Here is a 20,623-nt window from a genome sequence, read left to right on the forward strand (position 1 = left end):
TCAGCGAGTTGAGGAAGTTTTAAACAGAAGGGGAGGACGAAAGAGGCACACTGACAGAGACAGGCATATTGTTGGGACAATGCAACCAGCAGGTAAACATATATCTAAAACACTTTTTAAAAAAAAAAAAAAAAAGATGATTAAACCCATTTTTATGTGTTTTGCATCAAAAAAGCTGCATCTAAAAATGTATGAATGTCATTGCATTAGAAACAAAACAATGCATTAATTTTTCATGTATGTATTTTTCACAAGCATTATCACAAGCAAGATCACAAACATTTTGTTAGGTTTAAACTACTAAACAATAGATTTGCAGTAGAAAAGGTACTTGGACACTTGTCAAACTTGTCAAGTCTATATTTAATGTGAGGAACCTGTGGATACTCTGATAGGAACTTGAGGATAATTGTCTTCATTGACTAAAAATGTCCTTGGATTTGGGTTGCCTGAAATGTAACTGCAAATATGACTCAGAACAAATGCTGTTATGATTGTATGCGTTAATCATCATTTTCATTATGTGCACATGAATAACCAAGAAAAGTCGCATTTGCCAGTGTGAAACTCTGAATTCTCAACAACACTCAATCTCAACAGTGACACCTGATGTTAGAAGAGGTGAGCCAGCGTCAGATATGGTGGACAAGAAACTCTACAGTAGATGGATATGAATGATTAGTTCAATGATCAGTGTATAATTCAGTAACATTAAGGTGTTGTATAGTCAGCTAATGTCAACCTAAAAACTCACTCTTTGTGGTTTGCTTTATGCAAATCAATGGGTTTTTTTTGGGCAGGGGACTTTATGTACAAATCATATAAGTTGTGCAAAAGTGATACCCATTTAATCAGTTCACTTTTATCTACTGGTACAAAAACAGGTTCTGGCTACTCTCTGTATTTTGCTTCCAACATGCCTAACTAGAAGTAGGAGGTTACCAATGCATAAACTGCTTAGACTGCTTTTTTTTTTCCTAATTTTACAGTAAGTTTCATAAAAAGGCAGATCAGTCTAATTTGAGACTTAAGTCACAGTCTTGACATAGTGGCTAAGTTTCTGCATCTGGCCCCATGCAGGTATACTGGAACTAGGCAGAATTATATTTCCGAGAAAAAGCCTAGCATCATCCATTTGCAGAGAGACTTTTGAAATTTTCTTTTTCTTTCAGAAGACCTAACCTAACCTTCAAGAGTCATTCAATACACCTAACCTGCCTGCTGTAAAGCAATGGGGTTTAGTGTGTACATTCCTCTTATGTGTCTGGTCGTTACTTGCCACTTTACTCTATTGTGTTGTGGCTTGGCTTCAGATGACTTCAGACAGTGCATGTGGGAAAAAATTTGCTTCCTCTTGTGTCACAAGATTTTATGCTAATTGTTGCCCTCAGCGTGAAGCTGACTAACTAACTAAACAAGAGTTTGTTTGACATAAAAGAATGCAATTCATTGCTCTTTTTAACTACTAGGAGATGGTTTTTACACATCAGTTTATAATGTAACCTCTAAAAAAAAACAGTAGTCCCCTCTCTTATCTCTTTTACACACTCTCTCTTTCAGTCTCACTTTCTGTCTGCTCCGTATAGTTAAAACATTCATGTGTGACTGTTTGGGGCCTCTGTTGTTGCATGTCATTGCACCAGATAACAAAATATCAAGCAAAGTCTCTCTGCGAACGGATGATGCTTGGCTTTTTCTCGGAAATATAATGCCGCCTAGTTCGAGTACACCTGCATGGGGCCAGATGCAGAAACTTAGCCACTATGTCAAGACTGTCACTTAAGTCTCAAATTAGACCGATCTGCCTTTTTATGTAACTTACTGTAAAATTATGACGAGTCTTGAAAAAAAAGACTAACTTTTAAGCAGTCTAATCAGTTTGTGCAACCGGCCTTTGGTAACCTTCTACTTTTAGTTAGACAAGTTGGAAGCAAAATACAGAGAGTAGCCAGAACCTGTTTTTGTACCAGTAGATAAAAGTGAACTGATTAAATGGGTATCACTTTTGCACAACTTATGATTTGTACATAAAGTCCCCTGCCCAAAAAAAAAACATTGATTTGCATAAAGCAAACCACAAAGAGTGAGTTTTTAGGTTGACATTAGCTGACTATACAACACCTTAATGTTACTGAATTATACACTGATCATTGAACTAATCATTCATATCCATCTACTGTAGAGTTTCTTGTCCACCATATCTGACGCTGGCTCACCTCTTCTAACATCAGGTGTCACTGTTGAGATTGAGTGTTGTTGAGAATTCAGAGTTTCACACTGGCAAATGCGACTTTTCTTGCATGTGCACATAATGAAAATGATGATTAACGCATACAATCATAACAGCATTTGTTCTGAGTCATATTTGCAATTACATTTCAGGCAACCCAAATCCAAGGACATTTTTAGTCAATGAAGACAACAATTACCCTCAAGTTCCTATCAGAGTATCCACAGGTTCCTCACATTAAATATAGACTATTGACAAGTTTGACAAGTGTCCAAGTACCTTTTCTACTGCAAATCTATTGTTTAAACTTAACAAAATGTTTGTGATCTTGCTTATGATAATGACTCTTGAAGGTTAGGTTCGGTCTTCTGAAAGAAAAAGAAATCACATATTATTAAAGGTCTCTGGCATATCTGTTAATATAGCCTCATCAGAAAGCCAACATATCACTGTATAACATACAGGAAAGCGTTATCTGTAACAGAAGTGTGCAGCGTTGCGTGACAAATATGGAAGTGTCAATGGAGCTCTCAGAAAAGCCTGAGCCGTTTTGGAACCTGTCGCTTGATTGCAATTAAAGGTGAGCATCTTGCCAACTGTTAGACAATGGGGAGGATCCGCTGTGAACCAGAACATAGTGTACCAAGAACTAGAACAAATATTTAACATAATCTGTTATGTAAATAGTAGGTCAAAGCAAACCACATAATACCTCAAGATATGAACTTTAACAGTGTTCACATGTGAAGATCAACCCATATGGTACGGTGTTGCCTCCAGGCAACATAGTCTATTTTAGTTTATTTTTTTAATAAAATGAGACACTCATTTATTGGTCAAATCTATCTGAGGGGAGAAGAACTCACATAATAATCAATGAAAGTGCAAAGAAAAAAAGGTCACATGACCCACAGGGGTCCATTTTGTGTCCTGTTTCAGCACATGTGCACAGGTCACATGCTCCATATTTTCCCCAGTGAAAACTTTTTCACTAATTTGCGTCCAGTTAATCACCCACAAAAAAATATGAGTCCCCTTCACTGGAAGTATTGTCAAGAACTTTACATTATATATCATCAAATGTTTTAGAGGACATAGAAAAAAACTGTCTGTTGCCTCAAGGCAACATTGTACATAATGAAACTGCGTAAGGCCATACCAGGCATAATTCAAATGTTATTTTATATTATAGTTGTAAGGAAAAGAGTTCGAATTATCTAAATATATTTGCATTTTTGCATGATTTTGTAATGCACTTATAAGAATAGTAATTCACATAGGCCTATCTGCATGTTATGATCTGCACATTTCATAGCAGCTAAAAAAGATATAAAACACAACTGCCAGTTGATGAGGGTGAGGATGAAGATGAGGAAGATGAAGATGAGGTCGTAATGACATAGTGAATCCTGCAGGGAGAGAGTGAGGGAGATTGTATAGATGGAGATGAGGATGAATCAATGAATGAATATGATAACTTGATATAATAACTTGATGATATGATGGTTTGGTAATACTTGTATTCCACTACAATGTTGCCTGAGAGCAACAGCTGGATATGAAATGTAATTTTTTTTATTAAATATGAAATTTGTAATACATTAAAAACTGGATAAAGGTGTTTGTTCAAGTGTCTGGTTAAAGAAATTTATGTTTTCAATAAATATATTTCTTTTTTTCTACGTGAAAATGTTTCAATTTGTCCAGTGTGGTACAATGTTGGTGAGGCACCAATTTTAAGCATACAGGAAAACACCACCAAAAAATAATCCTCATTGATATCATAGTGTGTACCATAGAGGGTTAATAATTTAGGGGGAGGAGGAAGAAATTGTTTAAGAAAATTCGGGATTTCTATTCCTAAAGCAGGAACAGAGGTTACAAGTGACATTCAATGATAGACAGAGAGATAGATAGATAGATAGATAGATAGATAGAGAGAGAGAGAGAGAGAGAGAGAGAGAGAGAGAGAGAGAGAGAGAGAGAGAGAGAGAGAGACAGACGGATAGATAGATAGATAGATAGATAGATAGATAGATAGATAGATAGATAGATAGATAGATAGATAGATAGATAGATAGATAGATAGATAGATAGATAGATACAGAGAGAGAGAGAGAGATAGATAGATAGATAGATAGATAGATAGATAGATAGATAGATAGATAGATAGATAGATAGATAGATAGATACACAGAGAGATAGATAGATAGATAGATAGATAGATAGATAGATAGATAGATAGATAGATAGATAGATAGATAGATAGATAGATAGATAGATAGATAGATAGATACAGAGAGAGAGAGAGAGATAGATAGATAGATAGATAGATAGATACACAGAGAGAGAGATAGAGAGAGAGAGAGAGAGAGATAGATAGATAGATAGATAGATAGATAGATAGATAGATAGATAGATAGATAGATAGATAGATAGATAGATAGATAGATAGATAGATAGATAGATAGATAGATAGATAGATAGATTTTTTTATTATTTTTTTGTAATTACTGGATAGATTTTTTTATAGCCTACACTTACAAAGAGCAATTGGTAACACAATGTTAACATTAGTAAAGTACATTAGTTAATCTAGCAATGAAAAATAATTCCAAAGAATTTACTAACGTTACAAATGGGACCTTGTTGTGTTAAGTGTTAAGTGTTAAGAGTCCGTCCCAATCCCAACTTCCGTCCGAGACCTGTAGTTAAGTGACAAACTTCACCTGCATAACTTCGTAACTATAACACTCGATGTTCAAACAGTGTGCGTGCATGTGCGGTGTGTGTGTTAACCTCAGAGAAAACATTTACACATTAATTCAAACTGCAAATATAATTTTTAGCCAGTCCCCTGCCAGCCCACATTCCTGCCCAGGTTTGATAGTGAGGGAAACACCTATGAATACGTCATAGCTGTGCCGTGCACGCGCTGTCCACACATCGCGCATTTACGTTGCGTTACGCCTTTGTACGAAAAGTGTAGTGGGTTACTTTAATTGTTAAGACTGCGCTCTTTGTGAGGTCTGAGGAGGAAAGATGTGTTCATGTTCTTGAGTGGTTGAGAGATAAAGTGCTTGAGCAGGTGAACAGGAGTCAAGAGCTGAAGCGCTGGAGCGAGTTCCTCTCTGAGCACAAGTAAGATTTGACATTTTCATTCTTCTTCTCAATCTCAAGTTATAAAGTTGCCGGTTCCAGCGTTTAATCAAAGGTGACTTTTAAACGTTAAGACATTAGGCTACTCTCTTTCGGGGAGTGTGGACTAGCCTTTTTATGATTCGACTGCCGATTCAGTGTTACAGCCGGTGTAAATCTGTAAGGTGTGTGTGTGTGTGTGTGTGTGTGTGTGTTCCCCCCTCAGCTGATCTCTGTAAAGTTTAATCAGTCGCCCGTACGACAGTTGACATACAGGTGGTAATTGTCTTGAAATAATCTCAAAATGTTACCGCACATGGCGGTTATGTGGCTATATAAGAAATTTTTAACATCGCATAATATTCAATAACAATTGAAACGGACCAATCCTTGAAAAAAAAAAAAAAAAAAATGGCCATGGGATCCGAAAAAATATCACTAGTTCATACTTCAAAGACATACGCTAATAAAAAAAAAAGAAAAGAAAAGAAAAAAACATTGATTATTAACATTTGATTAATTTAACAAAATTGATTAATTATATAATTAATTATTAAATCGCAAATAACAATAATATTATTCAATACAAGCATATAATAATTTCTATTTCTGAAAACTCTCGGAAGATTTTTAGCATGGTAATGGATATGACAAAGTTAATGTATTTGGTCTTGGCGGAATAGATGTGCCAGATGCTGCTGTTGATTATTGCTGCTGCTGCAGAGCTATGGATGCCAAAGCTGACATAATAATAAATAAATAAATTTACGAAGAATTGTAAATAATAATAATAATACATATGTAAATATACAAAGAAATGTAAAAAATAAAAATGAGTATTTATATTTTTATTTCCTTTCCTTATTTATGTATAATTGATTATAATAGTATGTATAATTAATACTATTTTTTTTCCACATTTATTTTATTTTTTCATTTATGCATTTTATTTCCACTTATTTATTTTCACATTTATGTATACATGTATTTTAGTCTACCTTTATTTATTTCTACATTTATTTATTTCTACATTTATTCCTCTGTATGCTAATGAGGGGGGCGTGTTTTACCTCAGACATATCAATCGAGCTCAGAGTGGCAGTGCTGAAGCTTTGAGGCCACAGCGACACCTTGTGGTGTGACCAACCAAAACGCAAGAGGTTTATGGATGTGCCTTTGCAAGAAGTCGCACAGGGAATGAATGACTTGGAGATGGGCAATATATCCGAAATCTTATATCACGGTTTAAGTCATTTAATATCACCTTAACTGTATGTATATTACGGACATGGAACAAACTGTTCTAAAATCCGGTCGGGATTTCTAAAATGTCTTGGCACACATGAAGAGAAACAGCATCTTCAACAGATCTGATAACAGACACTTTGACATGGAAGTGCGTGAAAGTGTCCACTATTAATCACATTTAATGTAAATGCGCTGGGTGGGGCTGATAGCTTGCGTTTGTTGTGTTTGTCGATGAGACTCGCACAGCAGCTCAGAACGCTGAGACAAACCAGCGCTCATTTCACTGAAGTAGCATTGATTAATGCGTTTGAAATGCGACTGCAAATAGTTTACATTCGCGTTTCCTAATTTTGCATGCATAACGTGACAATTCAAATGCTTGAAAATAACACATATTTCATAGATGCTGCTCTTAGATACTGATTAATCACAAGTAGGGCTGCACGATTAATCGCAATTTACATGAAAACGCGCTTATAACGGCTGCGATTATTTTTAATGCGCAGCTTGTCATTGATGTACGGCTCTGTAAACGCTGCTCCGTCTGAAAGCACTGTGAGATTGAGTCACTTATAACGTGCATTTGAAAAAGCAACAGGAGTCAAACATCTTTCCAAACATGAGAGGCATTAATGAACCTCTTATCCAACAAAAGACAACATTTAATAACATGCTTTTACTCCAAACTCACTCCATAACGACAGTTGAGCTCATCCTTCTGTGAGATGATGTGCTTCTTACACAGAATAAGGCAGTCGTGTATTTATATGTCATGTTTAATCAATCAAACTCAATCTTCTGTTTATTTGGCTACAGCGATGATGCCCATAGGGATTTCCTGGAATGATGTGTGTTATTGTCCGAAATCACCATGTTTACATGGCTTTTTTATAAGTGCCGGGTGCCGGTGTTTTGTATGCATTTGGCCAATCAACATACACTTACGGCACTGGAAGTGCTGGTTTAGACCCTACTCTGAAGTATGAGCTAATTCAGTTTCCCCAAAAGGAGTTCCTAGAGCTAAAATCGTTCCTAGTTATGCAGTGCGAACACGCCAAAAAGCAGGTACTTCCACTAATAATTCTAAGAACTATGAAAAGTTCACCCTGTTCATACTATATAGAACGTAGCACGTTCACGGTCGTGAAGTAATTACTTATTCAAAATAAGTAGCCTACCTACTCAAGCCACCCAGTTGTTGCCACCTACTGGTGTGTCGATGTAACGACGGCATGGTACAAATGTTAGGCTATAGTAGCTGGTCTGCACTCTTGAAAAGCTCTCGTCCAATCAGATTTACTCTACGACAGCCATTTTGAAATCATGGTTTTAAAAAACTGTAGGTAATCAAAAATAATGGTTTGTATTTTGTAACATTACATCCTGAATGGTGGCTAATCCAAGGTAGCGACCGGTGCCATTTATAGAACCCAGGTTTTAGCCCTTAGCTCATTCATTCTAATTAGAATGTTTTGAACAAAACATTTATTTTATATTATTTTTGTAGTTGTACATTTTTGCAATTTCATGTATTTTTCTGTTTACCCTTAAAAACTGTCAAACACTCTGAAAATTCACTAGCTGCAGTAAAAGATGTGACAACTAGCCCCGTTTCACATTTATAGCCGATATGCATGCGTCCAGGACTCCAGGTAAATCACAAACAGAGCCGAACCTGACCTCCCTGGGGCCCTAAGCAAAGTTCTGTTAAGGGACCCTCATACCTGACCCATGAGCCATGTAAACCATTTGCCATTGCCACACAGTCACATCTGACACCCCAGTGCTCCCACTACAATCCTCCCTCCTTTAACTAGTACTAATGAAAATGTAATTCCCGATATTAGAAATAGACACTAAAAGTACATTCTTAATATCAAGAATTCACATTTTAAATAGTACAAATTTAATTATTGATATCAAAAATGCATCCTGTGAATGAATAAAAGCTAAAATGGCTTGCCTTAGCATGCCACTGTGTCTTAAATGATAAAAGCAATAATTGATAGCCTACTACTTGATGGTTATTATTTACTGAGGGATGTGCATCCATATTAAACGGTATGTCGAGCCAATCAACATTTGAAATGCAATATAGCGTATAAATCATTAGTCAATGTCAATACATTGCTTTCCATCTTGCTTGAGTTGTAATTAAACTGACTTGTGGTCTAGATAATCATTGTCTTGTTTTAAAAGTATGTGCGTCTATAGGAGTGCCATCACGCCCATATATTGTACTGGTCCCCACAGATGTTTTGCTGGAAAGTGCGCGTTTTATTTCGTGCACGCGCATGTGAACGCATGTTAACGCGCGACGCGGTTATCTTTTCCTAGCTGCAGTTTATAAACATACACCGTTGCCCTTTGTCGTTTATCCAACACAATAAATAGTTATATTTCACTCTCACTTTTTTTCTTTCTTTTTTTTTTTGTCATGCACAAAGTCACAGAACAGCCCTGGAAGTGGCCGGCATTAGTAAGCAAGACACAGAAAGACCAAAAGATGCCCTGCCCAGCTGGGGTAGACAGACTAGAGAGAGATGCACATCAACTTAATTTTTCTGTTCTTTGCTGACATCAAACTTGGAGAGTTTGAACATGGTCTACCTGACCATGACACAGGTCATGAGAGAACACAGGTCTACCTGACTGCTGTTCCCGCAATTCAATCTCATGCGCCCCCCCCCCCCCCCCCCCCTCCCTCATTGTCTCATCGATATTGTAAACTTTGATTGACGCGCTTTGACACGAGGGGGAGGCGGTGCCTACGCAACTTGCGTAGTGTGCGTATGAGGCTGATCGGCTCTGTGCACAAACAAGCTGTAGAGTGAGTTCAACACATAATTTACCAGTGCAGAATGAGCTAAGCCCGCATTCAACTGGTGTTGCTTCAGGAACTGCCCAAAAGCGCATCTGATAAGAGGAACGCGTGTGCCTAGTGATGTAGATGTGCGTGTGTGTGTGTGTGTGTGGTTGGTGCGTGAGATAAAACGCATTCGTACGGATCCAGTCAGTGCTCTGCTTGAGACTTCATGTAAATACTCTAGAAACGATCGCGATCTCTCTCTCTCTCACTCACACATACACACACACACACACACAAGCGCGTCGCGTACACGACACACAACTTCCACTATATCCACCTGGAAACTAGATACAACGCACATTTGCACCAATGAAGGGTGAAGATGATGTAAATACTGCGATGAAAGATGAGGAGGCTGATGGCTCGGGTGAGTTTCTCCTGTTTTGTGTTCAGATTCCTGATTCGTGCGCGTTTATTATTTTAACAATGAATATTAAAGATCGACAGATATTGAACCGCTACGTAGCTAAACAGAATTCAATTGTCAGACAACATTAATTTCTAACGCATGGTTATAATGCCCAGATTGCTTTGCAAGACAGTTTATAACATCCAGGTATGTCATAAATAATGCATTTGAGCAATAACATGTTGACTGATGTTATTAATTATAAAATAGTACTAATATTAATCTCAGATAAACATGCTTGTGTTATTACATGAGCATCAGTGTTCTGTGGGTTTAGTCACGCATTGCCTGCAGGCAGCGCGCGGGCGCACACACACACACACACACACACACACACAGAGTGCATGAGGAAAATCCATCTCAGCATCATCTTCACCTGAGGAGAGAGAGAGAGAGAGAGAGAGGGAGAGAGAGAGAGAGAGAGAGGGGGCGATGCATGTCAACCTGAGCTGGCAGAGGGGATTTTCCCATTCGGGGAAAGGGAATGCATGTCTTTTCAAAGAGAACTTTAAAGGAGAATATTAATACGTAGCCTATATTGTAGAATGTAGACATAAAACCTGTAATATTTTCCATATTTCTCTGAAAATCAGCAACAGAGAATCAAAGTGTGACTAGATTCATGATTGATTGGCCTTGAAATTCCATGAGACAATCAAATGCATCACTCATTTAATGGATGTCATTCTGAAAAATGTTTTAATTTTTCTGACATTATTCAAGTGGATGTAATCAAGCTTCATTATTTATACACTGGCAAATGAGTATGGTCCTTTTAAACACAAAGAATATGAAACGTGATGATGGTTTGGGGTTACTTGTTTTCAGGTTAAGGTATCAATTTTTAAATTCGGATGAATTGTGATGATTAATAAGCATATTATTATGAGCAAGCAAGCACAAAGCATATATCATACAGCTGTGCAGTTGCTCAAATATGGCATTGTTACACTTTTAAAATAATAATTTTTTCTCAATCACAAATTCTGAAAAATTATTTCTGATGAATTAGCGAGGCCACGTTGCTGCTAAATCGCTTTTGTACTTTTAATATATGCTGACATCCACCATAATAACACTGATGATAAAGAGGAAACCACACGATGAATCAAAGTTCATCACTAGTAGCCTTTAAGGTAAATACCAACATATAGAAGGTCATGCACACTGACACAAATGCAAAACACCTTCATGGTAACAAACATGACACTAAAATAATGCAATAAACATTAATTTAACAACAGTAGATGTAACGTAAAACTATGGAAGCTTGTTTCCGCCACAGAAAAAAAAATTAAATAAATAATTGCGACTTTTTATCTCACAATTGCGAATTTACATTTCTCAGAATTGCGAGATATAAAGTCAGAATTGCGTGAAATAGTCGCAATTGCGTGTTATAAAGTCAGAATTGCGATATATAAAGTCTGATATAAAGAATTCTGACTTTTTTTCTCGCAATTACGACTTTATATCACGCAATTCTGACTTTATAACACGCAATTGCGAGTTTATATCTCGCAATTCTGACATCTTTTCTCAGAATTGTGAGATATAAACTCACAATTGTGAGATATAAAGTCCAATTCAAAGGAAAAAAAAGATGGATTTTTTTTTTTTTTACCTCAGAAAAGTTTATATCTCACAATTCTGACTTTATATAGTTTTAATTGCGACTTTATTTCTCAGAATTGCGACTTTATATCGCGCAATTGCGACTTTATTTCTCAGAATTGCGACTTTATATCGCGCAATTGCGACTTTATTTCTCAGAATTGCGACTTTATTTCTCACAATTCTGACTTCATATCTCGCAATTGCGACTTTATTTCTCAGAATTGCGACTTTATTTCTCACAATTCTGACTTCATATCTCGCAATTGTGAGAAAAAAAGTCAGAATTGTGAGATAAAAAGTCGCAATTATTATTATTTTTATTTTTTTCTGTGGCGGAAACAAGCTATATAAAACCCCAATGTACATAACTGATAACAAAAAACTAAGAAACAATTATTGCAATTAAAAACCATCAAATGTGAAGTGCCATACAGAGAATTCTAGGCATGTCAGTTTACGGCTTTTCAGTTTCAATTATGAGATGATTTGTTAATTTACTTCCAAAAATGGTACAATTAACAGTATTTTTCTGTAAAATTACATGAAATGTAAGGTTAGACCTAATAAAACCCCATATGTAGGCTATGCCTTATGTGCTGGGGAAACAAGCGCGCTGTCATCTTTACAATGTTGTGCCTGAACTTCCAGTTTTGCAGTCGCTCTGTATATTTCAGTGGTATCGCTGTCGAAGAGTAATTCGCTGGTGAAGTGGATTTACTTATTGTAGAGTTAAGGAAAGTTATCATGAGCATTGTAATGTTTGAAGCAGATGTCATGAATGTCAAGATTTTAAAACGATCAAATCCGTAATCTCTTACCTTCATGCTGTGGAATAACAAACTGGAAGACTGAAAAGGGGCGGGGCTACATGAGGTCTATAGCACAGGAACGCACTGTTAGCTAATTAAAAGGTCGCATTTTTACAGTTAAATTGCAATATATATATATTTTTACAGAGTATCCTTTGTGTTCACCTTCTAATGGCTGCTGCTTTTACATGGTTTCTAGCTGGAACAGTTTTGGTTATTAGCTTGTCTGCATTGATCTAGTTGATGGATCATATACCAGCTCATCGGGCTGAGATTGTTCTGTTAGAATTTGACCAAACCAGTTTAAGCTGGTAAACCACCTTTGACCAATAACAAACTAGCTATCATGTTCAACTTGACCAGCTTGACCACCTTACACTAATATGACATGGATTTCCCAGCTGCAACATAAATCTAATCCCGCAATCACTTAAAAAAAAAAAAAAAAAAAAGATCTGCAGTAAATATTATATAATCATATGAAAATTACATCATATTATGACATTATTATTTATTTTCACATTTAATATGCTGTTTTATTATTAGGAGTATTTGTATTAATACCTCTAGATAAGATGGTGTAAAGCCCCTTGTTTCCATATGTCTGTCAAAAATATTTTTCTTGTGTTATTTATTGTGATCACATTCAAAATTAAATTGAGTACAAAAGAAAAAAAAAAAAAGGCAAGCTGACATTATTGCAGAGACAATCCCCTTGGAGCAATCTGAGGTCACACACACACACACACACACACACACACACACACACACACACACACACACACACACACGCATGCTCTTGTATCCCACAATGACCTACATATGCATTCTAGGGAGGAAAATTTAGCCATGCTTTCTATAGGATATTACTTTTTCAGATTTTATGTTTCACCATAGAATAACACGGTTGTTTACCACTCCATTTTTTAAGAACATGATATGATCTATTAGGTTTTAGTCAAGGTCTTAATATGTAATATTTGACGTGTACATTTATCTTAAATCAAATGTATTTGCTTTCAGCTGCTCTGTAATTGGATTGGGAGCCTTTATTGTTTCCTGCAGTGATTTACATTCATTTAGAAAAATACGTTGACCCCTGCTGCCCTCTCTTTTATTAGTGATCTATAAAAAAGCAATGTCATGATGGTATTAATATGGTATGTTCCAAAACGCAGAGACTTTTAGATGATTTAGAAAAATTGCAGAACAAAGAAAAATGATGCTGTGAAAAGAATAAGAAATATTTAAGATTCTGCACAATTTATTGGTCACTAATTCAATTTAGAATACTGACCATGTGACCACTTTTTTTTAAAGAAATGTAATATTTATGATTTAATTGCAATAAAGGCTTAAACTAGTCCCAGTCTAAAAACGCTAAAAGAGTTGTTTTAAGATAGACATTCCCCCCCATGCATGACCTACTTTATTTTACATATTATTATGCATGATCTTTTCTACTTGTTGTGAGGTGTATATGCACGTACAAATCTTTGTATATTTTTTGTTGCATTTAAAAAAAAATAAAAAAATGAAAAATTAAGATAGCATTGATCTATCTTAGTTAAAGTATATCAGTGCCATTATTTTGTCTCAAGATGCACACCAGTAATGTTTTTTTCTAAAAGCTACTTAAATTTCCTAAGTGAACTAAGGCCCAGTCCTGGCTTAATCTAAGCCCTGTCTGTGAAACTGGGCCTCTTATGTTTTTATCGAACTTAAACTCCTGTTTAGCATTCAAACTTTCTTTTTCTCTTTAAACGCAAGTCAAACTAAACTTCACACCGGATGATTATTTGAAATCCTGTATGACGCACATAGTTGTCGAGATTAATTTAGCATTTAGCAGTAATGTTTGCATTGATGAATTGATGTTCTCTCTTCAACAGGTGAGAAACTCTTGGGTTTCAACAGCACAGAGGAGCAGGCGTCAGGGCCGGGAAGACAGGACAGCATGTGGCGAAATGAGAGATATGAATCTGTCCCGTTGGATGTGAAGGGGATTGATGAAGACAACTCGAAAGGCCCGAGGGATTCTCTAAACCCCCAGACGGACTCTGCTGTAAGTCACAACAACAGAGAAAAACCTTCCTCTTCTGCACACATTTCACTTCAGGAATAAAGACACATTACCGGTTTCTCTTTAAACACTCATGTTTTTCCCAGCGTAATTTGCAAGGCAAAATTTGGGCAAATACATGAATATTTGAATGCTTCAGTTTACACTTTTTGCAGTGATGTCTCTGGAAACTGGTGACGTATGAAATTAAAGCGAGGGAGGTTAAATTACATAAAGTCACATTTGCATTGTGATGCTTGTGTTTATGCAAGGCAAATACCCTAATTCATAAAACAACCAAATAAATGTGTTTCACGAAAAGCTAAAGCTTGCCAACCACGTCTCGGCTAGAACACATTTCCTTCGTTTCCGTGCTCCAGATGGTGTGATGAAATTTAAGCACTACCGATCTTTAGTTCTCTGTGGGTGTGCAAAAGTATTTTGCATGCTGAGGGCGTATTTGATTTTTTTGTGTGCAAATTTACAGGACAGACGGGTCACTTTGAAATACCCTCTGCTAATCCTGAATGAGTTTATTCAAATTTGTTCAACCATGTGTTTGGTGCCTGTTTCATAGATTTGGTACTATTTGAGTGTGGTGTGTTAAACGTCCTTATAAGGATGTAACCACATTTTCAAGATTGCAACGACAAATAACTTAAAGGTACACTATGTACGGTTTGGCCCTCCAGCTGTTAAAAAGCAAAACTGCATGTATTTTGTAGAAGAACATTGTTTTGGTTGTTCTTCGGCTCTGCGTGACTGTGTGAATGAATACGTTTATCCTACTTTTCATAAAACAGTCACTACTATGTTTAAGAGATTTAACCAGTTTAGATGGAAAGGATCTCAAGCTGACTAGCTGAAGACGTTTCTGTAGCTTTACCCATTAATAGACACGGTGCTTCCTTGAAAATAAATTCTAACAAACGCTACAACAACCATAATTAAAACGATCTTCACAATAGATAATGCATTACAATGAACTCTGTTTGAGAGCAACATATGGCAGTTCAGTAAAATACCGTACCTGTGGAGTAATAAAAACACCATCATTTTTACAACATTTCAAATCCCTCAGTTCTTGCCATCTCCGAAAATGCCAAGCTAATGTTGATTCTTGTTTTATTACGAGCTCCTTCTCATTCTCTTTTTGCCAGCGGACTCTCCTACGTTCGGCGTGTGATTCTCCGGAGTTTGGAGATTTAGCGGCTCCATGTCAATCTTTCTCGCTCGTTTTACAATTAACCTACGAAACTCCACATACGGGTCAAAGTAGCCAGAGCAACTTTATTAACAGATATGACGAGACACACACAGGCGAGTGACGCATGTACGCAATTTCCCACTAAAACCAACAGGTCTAAAATTTTAACTCTTATAACAGGCTCACCGTTAATTTGAACCAAAAATTTACATAATAAGGTACACTATAGAGAGACTATTAAAGGGGTGATGAACTGAGAAATCAAATTTTCCTTGAGCTTTTGACATATAAGAGGTCATCATCATACTATAAGAATATCCTGTAAGTTTCAGAACTGAAAACTTCCTTGTTAATCCAATAAAAGCTTTTATTGACACCAGGCTCAGCGAACGACAGGTTTTTCAAAGTGGGGATCTATGACGTCAAAGGGTTTCAAACCCCGCCTCCGCAAAAGATCAACGCCTACTTCAGCATTGCCTGTTTAGCCCCGCCCACCGATTCGCGCATTACATGAAACTCATTATAATATGCAAAACTGTTATCCAATCATAGCAGTGGGCGTTTACTTCCAAGTCTTCAACGCGGCACGCCCATTAAAACCGAGTGTTTCAGGAGCTAGGCTCAAAACCAGGGTAGAAAATAGCCTATTACTTATTCATTTTGATGTTTTTGAATGTAAATACCAAGTGAACGTCATAAAATAATTAAAAAAGCCAGTTCATGACCCCTTTAACAATCATCCGCTGAAAAAAAAAGCGGTAAACTTAATTTTGCATCCTTATAGGGAAGGAAGTCTCCATTACAGTCAGGCACAGGAGAGAACTTGAGAAATGTTTTTTGCCTATTTGACTTCCTACTCTGAGCTAACGTGATTTGTTTGTTGGTACTGTTGTAAATCTCAGCATTGTGGTTCTCGCTTCCTCAATACACAGAAGTGGCATGGCAAGTGGTTAAATAACTGGTCTGGAAACCCAAAGGTCCCGGGTTCAAACCTCACAAGGGATTATACATGAAGCGTAGAGTTGCTGAGTTTGTTTTTAAGCAAAGCGCAATGCATTTTCTAAAACACTTTATCTGCAGTAAACTATACTAGGTGTATCTAGTGATAAATTACACAAAAGACTCCCGTGTGTGGCACTGAGGAGCAAACATTAAATCTGAGCTGGAGGGAAGTTTAAGATCACGGGCTGATTGCTTCCCTGCCCTGATAAATGTATTATTGCACTCATTTGTTGAAAAAGAAAATTAGACTTTCACTCAGTGTCACCTTGTCATCATTGGTTTTGAAGAAAATGTTCTCTGTTTCTCTGTAAGACAATTCCCCTTCTACATGCTTTCATGCATCCACAAATAGGTGTAAAGGTTCTGTAAACTGGAATGCAAATATACACTACTGTTGTAAAAGTAAAATAAAAATACAGTTAATGGGTAATTACAATTTAATTTGACTGTTTTCTATGTGAAAATGTAATTTTTTCCTGTGATCAAAGCTGAATTTTCAGCATCATTACTCCAGTCTTCAGTGTCACATGATCCTTCAGAAATCATTCTAATATGTGACCCTGGATCACAAAACCAGTCACGAGTCGCACGGGTATATTTGTGGCAATAGCCAAAAATACATTGTATGGGTCAAAATCATCGATTTTTCTTTTATGTCAAAAATCATTAGGATTTTAAGTAAAGATCATGTTCCATGAAGATATTTTGTACATTTCCTACTGTAAATACAGTGAGGAAAATAAGTATTTGAACACCCTGCTATTTTGCAAGTTCTCCCACTTAGAAATCATGGAGGGGTCTGAAATTGTCATCGTAGGTGCATGTCCACTGTGAGAGACATAATCTAAAAAAAAAAAATCCAGAAATCTCAATGTATGATTTTTGAACTATTTATTTGTATGATACAGCTGCAAATAAGTATTTGAACACCTGAGAAAATCAATGTTAATATTTGGTACAGTAGCCTTTGTTTGCAATTACAGAGGTCAAACATTTCCTGTAGTTTTTCACCAGGTTTGCACACACTGCAGGAGGGATTTTGGCCCACTCCTCCACACAGATCTTCTCTAGATCAGTCAGGTTTCTGGGCTGTCGCTGAGAAACACGGAGTTTGAGCTCCCTCCAAAGATTCTCTATTGGGTTTAGGTCTGGAGACTGGCTAGGCCACGCCAGAACCTTGATATGCTTCTTACAGAGCCACTCCTTGGTTATCCTGGCTGTGTGCTTCGGGTCATTGTCATGTTGGAAGACCCAGCCTCGACCCATCTTCAATGCTCTAACTGAGGGAAGGAGGTTGTTCCCCAAAATCTCGCAATACATGGCCCCGGTCATCCTCTCCTTAATACAGTGCAGTCGCCCTGTCCCATGTGCAGAAAAACACCCCCAAAGCATGATGCTACCACCCCCATGCTTCACAGTAGGGATGGTGTTCTTGGGATGGTACTCATCATTCTTCTTCCTCCAAACACGTTTAGTGGAATTATGACCAAAAAGTTCTATTTTGGTCTCATCTGACCACATGACTTTCTCCCATGACTCCTCTGGATCATCCAAATGGTCATTGGCAAACTTAAGACGGGCCTTGACATGTGCTGGTTTAAGCAGGGGAACCTTCCGTGCCATGCATGATTTCAAACCATGACGTGTATTACCAACAGTAACCTTGGAAACGGTGGTCCCAGCTCTTTTCAGGTCATTGACCAGCTCCTCCCGTGTAGTTCTGGGCTGATTTCTCACCTTTCTTAGGATCATTGAGACCCCACGAGGTGAGATCTTGCATGGAGCCCCAGTCCGAGGGAGATTGACAGTCATGTTTAGCTTTATCCATTTTCTAATGATTGCTCCAACAGTGGACCTTTTCTCACCAAGCTGCTTGGCAATTTCCCCGTAGCCCTTTCCAGCCTTGTGGAGGTGTACAATTTTGTCTCTAGTGTCTTTGGACAGCTCTTTGGTCTTGGCCATGTTAGTAGTTGGATTCTTACTGATTGTATGGGGTGGACAGGTGTCTTTATGCAGCTAACGACCTCAAACAGGTGCATCTAATTTAGGATAATATTTTTTTTTTTAGATTATGTCTCTCACAGTGGACATGCACCTACGATGACAATTTCAGACCCCTCCATGATTTCCAAGTGGGAGAACTTGCAAAATAGCAGGGTGTTCAAATACTTATTTTCCTCACTGTATATAAAACATTTATTTTTGTGAGTGAATACAGGACAATCGTGAACATAAATGCACAACTTTAAAGGAGATTTTCTCAATGTTTCAGAGTTTTTGCACCCTCAGATTCCAGATATTCAATAGTTTCAAATATTTTCCTATCCTAACAAACCATACATCAATGGAAAGTGTATTTATTCAGCTTTCAGATGTTGTATAAATCTCAATTTCAAAAAATTGACCCATGTGACTGGTTTTGTGGTCTAGGGTCACATATGTGGTTCATATTATCAATGCTGTAAACAGTTGTGCTGCTTCATATGTTTGTGGAAACTGTGGTACATTTTTATTTTCAGGATTCTTTGGTGTATATAGAAAGAGCAGCATTATTTGTAATGATATAAAAATCTTTAATCTCACCTTTGATCAATTTCATGCATTGCTGGATACAAGTATTTCTTTCTCCTATAGTAATCATATTGACCCCAACATTTTAAACAGTAGTTTAAATGCATAGGTTTCAACATTATGATGTAAAACAAACAAACAGGTAATTTGTTAACCTGGATTTGGTTAACTCTGTGTTTCTATGTGTCCTTGTTCAAACAACCAACGCCCCAAACTCACTGCACTCAAACCAACAGAGCCACAGTGTTTACCATCTCCTGGAAAATCAGTCTGTGAATGGTTTAGTTATAGTTGTCTCACTCTCAACATGGTAAGGTGGAATATAATAAAGAATTTAACAGAAAAATACACCTTTATAAGACCAGAAATCTACCACACCCTTCACATAAAGTAGGAAATCGTTTGGCACGTTAGTAAGAAGTCTATTGATTTGATTTGATTTGATACTTTAATCCCGAAGGAAATTCAAGATACACAGGCATGCTTACATCTGTTTGGAATTGACAAAGGTTACTAAATCTTACCAAGATTAATGGTATTTATTTATGTATCCCATTATTGCTTCTGTCCATATCATTTTTAAATCTCTTCACTTCCTTAAAACAACATGAATGCTGACCAAAGTGCTGCACAACAGACATAACAAAATATCGTCAGTCAATGCAATTTAAAAACTAATAAAATATATCAAAAGAAAAACATCAGATAAGAATTGATTTAATAAATCATGTACTTATGTATGATCACAAAATGCATATAATCCTCTTTCACACACTGATTTCGTTCCCAGCTCCGGAAACCTCGACAGTCAGACGAGAGACCGAAGGACTCGAATCTGTGGCCGTACTTCCAGGATGGCCTGAGGCGGATAGATTACGTGCTCACCTACCACGTCCAGAAGCCCCATAGCGCTCGCAAACAGAAGTCCCGTTCCTGCTGCCTACGCGGGCGTAACCGGACCAACTCACCGGTCCACGAGGACCCCGAACTCGCAGCCCAAGAGCAGAAGCTGGATTACCACGAGGACGACCTGCGCCTCCGCCGGGACGAGTTTGAGGAGAACCTGCGTGAAATGGGCCTCGAGATTGAGAAAGAGGAAGGGGTGAGTGCCATTGCATGAAAATCCGGGATTCATAATCTAATTTGACATGAAGTTAGCAAGAAATTTTGAGGATTCAGCATTATTTATAGGTCACTAACATAATAAGCACATTTTTAACTCCTTCAGATGGTTTAAGTGCCCTATTATGCTTTTTTGAATTGCACCTTTCATGCAGTGTGTCATAGAGCGGTTTGTGAATGTTAAAGGTCTGCAAAGTTTGAGAAAGCTAAAGAAAGAATCGATTCTGAACTGCTGAAACAAGTCGTCATCAATTCCAGTCTCACTTCCTGTTACGTACCCGTGTAACAATGTAACAAATTTGCATAATGATAGCCTATGCTCTTCATTGGCTGACAGTG

At 37.2% G+C, this 20,623-nt stretch overlaps 1 protein-coding gene across 4 annotated transcripts in view; it reads left to right on the forward strand.

The window, feature by feature from the left end:
- The window catches only part of ano1a (anoctamin 1, calcium activated chloride channel a), a 76,291-nt gene continuing 55,668 nt past the window's right edge, over positions 1 to 20,623 (forward strand). Inside the window, exons 1-3 of one of the 4 annotated variants that reach the window (XM_079868011.1) lie at positions 1 to 92; positions 14,213 to 14,385; positions 19,953 to 20,264. In XM_079868011.1, coding sequence (XP_079724137.1) covers positions 80 to 92; positions 14,213 to 14,385; positions 19,953 to 20,264 — 498 coding nt within the window. In that variant the 5' untranslated portion in view covers positions 1 to 79. Of the gene's footprint in view, positions 93 to 5,191; positions 5,372 to 9,692; positions 9,853 to 14,212; positions 14,386 to 19,952; positions 20,265 to 20,623 lie in introns of those variants that run through there. The other 3 variants (XM_079868010.1, XM_079868008.1, XM_079868009.1) reach the window with 3 other exon arrangements.

The sequence above is a fragment of the Squalius cephalus genome (genome assembly GCF_949319135.1).
Source record: "Squalius cephalus genome assembly, chromosome: 3".
NCBI lineage: Eukaryota > Metazoa > Chordata > Actinopteri > Cypriniformes > Leuciscidae > Squalius > Squalius cephalus.